This window comes from Aureococcus anophagefferens, assembly GCF_000186865.1.
Source record: "Aureococcus anophagefferens unplaced genomic scaffold AURANscaffold_3, whole genome shotgun sequence".
Classification (NCBI taxonomy): Eukaryota; class Pelagophyceae; order Pelagomonadales; family Pelagomonadaceae; genus Aureococcus; species Aureococcus anophagefferens.
Genome location: NW_008705563.1, coordinates 1,804,791 through 1,807,933, shown reverse-complemented (window position 1 = coordinate 1,807,933; position 3,143 = coordinate 1,804,791). Strand labels below are relative to the sequence as shown.

The 3,143-nt window shown below is 76.6% G+C and overlaps 2 protein-coding genes across 2 annotated transcripts in view; one reads left to right on the top strand and one right to left on the bottom strand.

The window, feature by feature from the left end:
* Positions 1 to 1,751, bottom strand: part of AURANDRAFT_61773 (hypothetical protein) — a gene marked incomplete at both ends in the record, with an annotated part of 3,492 nt that extends 1,741 nt beyond the window's left edge. The window contains one exon of the mRNA XM_009035492.1: positions 51 to 1,751. Within this exon, the coding sequence (XP_009033740.1) occupies positions 51 to 1,751 (1,701 nt within the window). The remainder of the gene's footprint in view (positions 1 to 50) is intronic.
* A 1,038-nt stretch (positions 1,752 to 2,789) lies between these two features.
* Positions 2,790 to 3,143, top strand: part of AURANDRAFT_61772 (hypothetical protein) — a gene marked incomplete at both ends in the record, with an annotated part of 2,979 nt that continues 2,625 nt past the window's right edge. Inside the window, one exon of the mRNA XM_009035700.1 lies at positions 2,790 to 3,077. Within this exon, the coding sequence (XP_009033948.1) occupies positions 2,790 to 3,077 (288 nt within the window). The remainder of the gene's footprint in view (positions 3,078 to 3,143) is intronic.

Below are 3,143 nucleotides of genomic sequence, written 5' to 3'. Positions count from 1 at the left end.
CGCAGCTTCGGCTGCGCGTCGCCGAGCCGCGGCCGGAGCTCGCGGGCCACCGCGAGCGCGTCCGCGTCGCCCCGCGCGTCGAGCCAGCCGCCGGCCCTGGCGCACGCGGCGACGAGCGCCTCGAGCGCCTCCTTGCGCCGCTTCCAGGCCGTCTTGTCGCTGGCGTCGCGCAGCGCGGCCCGCAGCTTCGGCGGCGCGAGGTCGCCCGCGCGCGACACGCCCTCGAGCGCCGGCGGCGGCGCGGCCGCGGCCGCGGGCGCGTCGGCGACGAGCGTCGTTTTCGCCGTCTGCAGGTTCGCGGGCGGCGGCCGCGCGCCGCGCGCCGCCGCGCGGCTCGCGCGCGCGGCGGCGGCGCGCTCATCGACCTTGGCGCGCGCGCGCTTGTCGAGGCCCTTCAAGGCCTTGTCGACGTCGGCCTTGGGCCGCGCGGCGAGGGCGCCCAGGAGCTCCACCGCGGCGCCCCGGAGCGCGGCGTCGCGGTCGCCGCAGTCCGCGGCGGCGAGCGCCGCGTAGTCCCGGACGACCTCGGGTCTCGCGCGCCGCGCGGCGCCCGCGTGCGCCGCGAGCCAGTCGAGGACCGCCGCGCGCCCAAAGGGCGGCAGCCGCTTCTTGCCGTCGTCGCCGTCGCTCCGGAGGCACGGGCCGACGGCGGCCGCGAGGCCGTCCTCGAAGACGAGCTCCGGCGACGCCGCGGCGATCGCGTCGAGCGCCGCGCGCGCCTCGGCGGCGCCGCGCTTGTCCCGGAGCCGCCCGAAAAGCGCGCGCGCGGCGTCGTGGCGGCCGCCGACGACGGACGCGAGCGCGCCCAAACACGCGACGGCCGCGCCGCGGACCTTGGCGTGCGCGTCGTTCGCGCAGACGCGCGCCACGGCGGCGACCAGGTTCTCGTCGCGGCCCGCGTCGCCGGGTACGAAGGATCCGGCGATGGCGTCCAGCGCGTCCTTGCGCGCGAGCCAGTTTTCGAGTTTCGCGAAAGCGTCGTCGAAGGGCTCCGCGAGGCCCAAAGTTTCCAACACCTCCGCGAAGTCGCCGCCGTCGCCCGGGGGCGGCGGCGGCGCGTCGACGACCTTGGCGGCCGGCGGCGGCGCGTTCTCGTCGTTGACGCGCTTCGGCTCCGGCGCCGCGTCCGGCGCGCCGCCGCTCGCGCGGAGCTTGTCGACGGCCTTGCGCGCCGGGCCCTTGAGCCGTTCCACGAGCGCCTCGCCGCGCGCCGCGTCCGCGCGCTCGACGGCGAGCACGACCTCCGCGGCCGCGGACCGCGCCTCGGGCGACGCGGCCTCGGAGAGCGCGACGACGGTCGCGTCGAGCGCGGGCCGCGCGCGCAGCCACGACGCGGGCATCGCGCAGGGGCCCGCGAGCGCGCGCGCGCAGGCCGCGGGCGCCTTGCCGTTGCCCCGCGTCTTCCCCGGCGCGAGCCCCGCGACGAGCGCGTCGAGCGTCGCCTCCCGGACGTCCGCCCGGCCGTAGAACGCCTCGAGCGCCGCGAGCCCGCGCCGGCCCGTCGCCGCGCGGCTCGACGCGAGGCCCTTGGTGATGATCGCGGCGACGACGGACGGGTCGCCGGCCACGGCGTCCGCGACGGGCGCGCCGGACGTCGCCCAGCGCGCCAGGGCGTCGAGGGCCGCGTCGACGACCGCGCCGTTGTTCTCCTTGGCCAGGGCCGCGGCGTTTGGCTCCGCGTCGAAGGTCGAGAGCTGCTCCCAGGCCTCGCGGCGGTCCTGCCACTTGGCGGCGGTGATGGAGGGCTCCATGGCGCTTCAGCGGCCGGGCGCTGTCGGCGCGGGAGGCGCGGGCGCTGGAGCGGGCGGCGCCGGCGCGGGAGGCCCAAACCGCCTCGAGCCTCGGGAATCGCGCTGGAGCCGTCTTGAGTGGTGGGGGGGCACTGAGCGACGCAAGGCGGCGATGCACGCCCCTGCTTCGTCATCGTCCTCGCGCGCCACGACCAGACCAGGCCCTTCGTCGTGGGCTTCTCAACGTCGAGCTTCAACGGCACGGGCCACTTCGCGTACAAGGGCGACGACAAGCTCGCGGACGCGACGGCGCGCGCGTGCGCCGCCGGCAAATACCATGTAATATGCCCACTGCCATGAGCCAGGTCTCCACGAGGCACCCGATGGACAGCCCGAGGCGCGCCGGCGCCTGAAGTTGCCACGGGTGAGGCGATGGCCGAAGGAACGACGCTCGAGCAGGCGAGACGTCCTCGTCGGGCGCGAGGTGGCCGTCGATGGGGTCCGTTGCCGCGTCGGCGACGCTCGTCTTCCCGGTGGAGCTAACGACGTCCTCGCCATCGACCTGCTCGTCGGGAAAGGCGCTGACGTGGACTGCGACGGCTCCCTGCGAATCCTCGCGCTGCCGCCGGCGCTCGTCGTCGCCGCCGCCAAGGGCCACACCACCGCCGCACGCCGCGGCCGCCTCCTCGAGTACGGCGCCGACGTCGACGGCAAGCACTACGCCCCCGTGCCGGTCCACGCCGGCCCCGCGCTCGTCGAGGCCGTGCAGCACGGCCACCACGCCGTGCTCAAACTGCCGGCTCGCGCGCGGCGCGCGCGCCAAGCCGACCTTCACAGCAAAGAGCATCGGATGACTTTTTGAGCCGCAGCAACGGTGTGTACCGCCGTCTCCGTCGTCGCCTCGGCGAGGCGCGGCACCCGGCGCCTGCGCCCACTTACCACCGCGCAGCGCCGCGACGCGCCGAAACCCCGCTCGGAAGCCGCTCGCACGCCGGGCGCGGCCGCCGGCGCCGCGCGGCGCGCCGTGAACGGTTCCCGAGGTGGACTTCACGTGACACCATGGACATCGAGCAGACGCTCGAGAACCTGACGCTGAACAAGGGCAAGCTCGACTACGCGACGATCCTCAAGCTGCAGGAGACGCTCGCGGACGCGTGCCGGATCCACGACGAGACGCACGCGGACGAGATGGCGGCCGTGCTCGAGAAGATGCGGCTGCGCGGGTCCGAGGGCGCGGCCGACGCCGCGGCGCCCCAGCCCGCCTACGACTTCACGTCGCCGGGCCGCGGCGCCGCGAGCGACGCGCAGTGGTCGCCGACGCCGCTCGGCGCGGACGGCGAGCGGTCCGTCGAGCGCGCCATGTTCGGGTCCGCGTTCTCTCCCGCGAAGCGCGGTCGCCGGGGATCCTCAGAG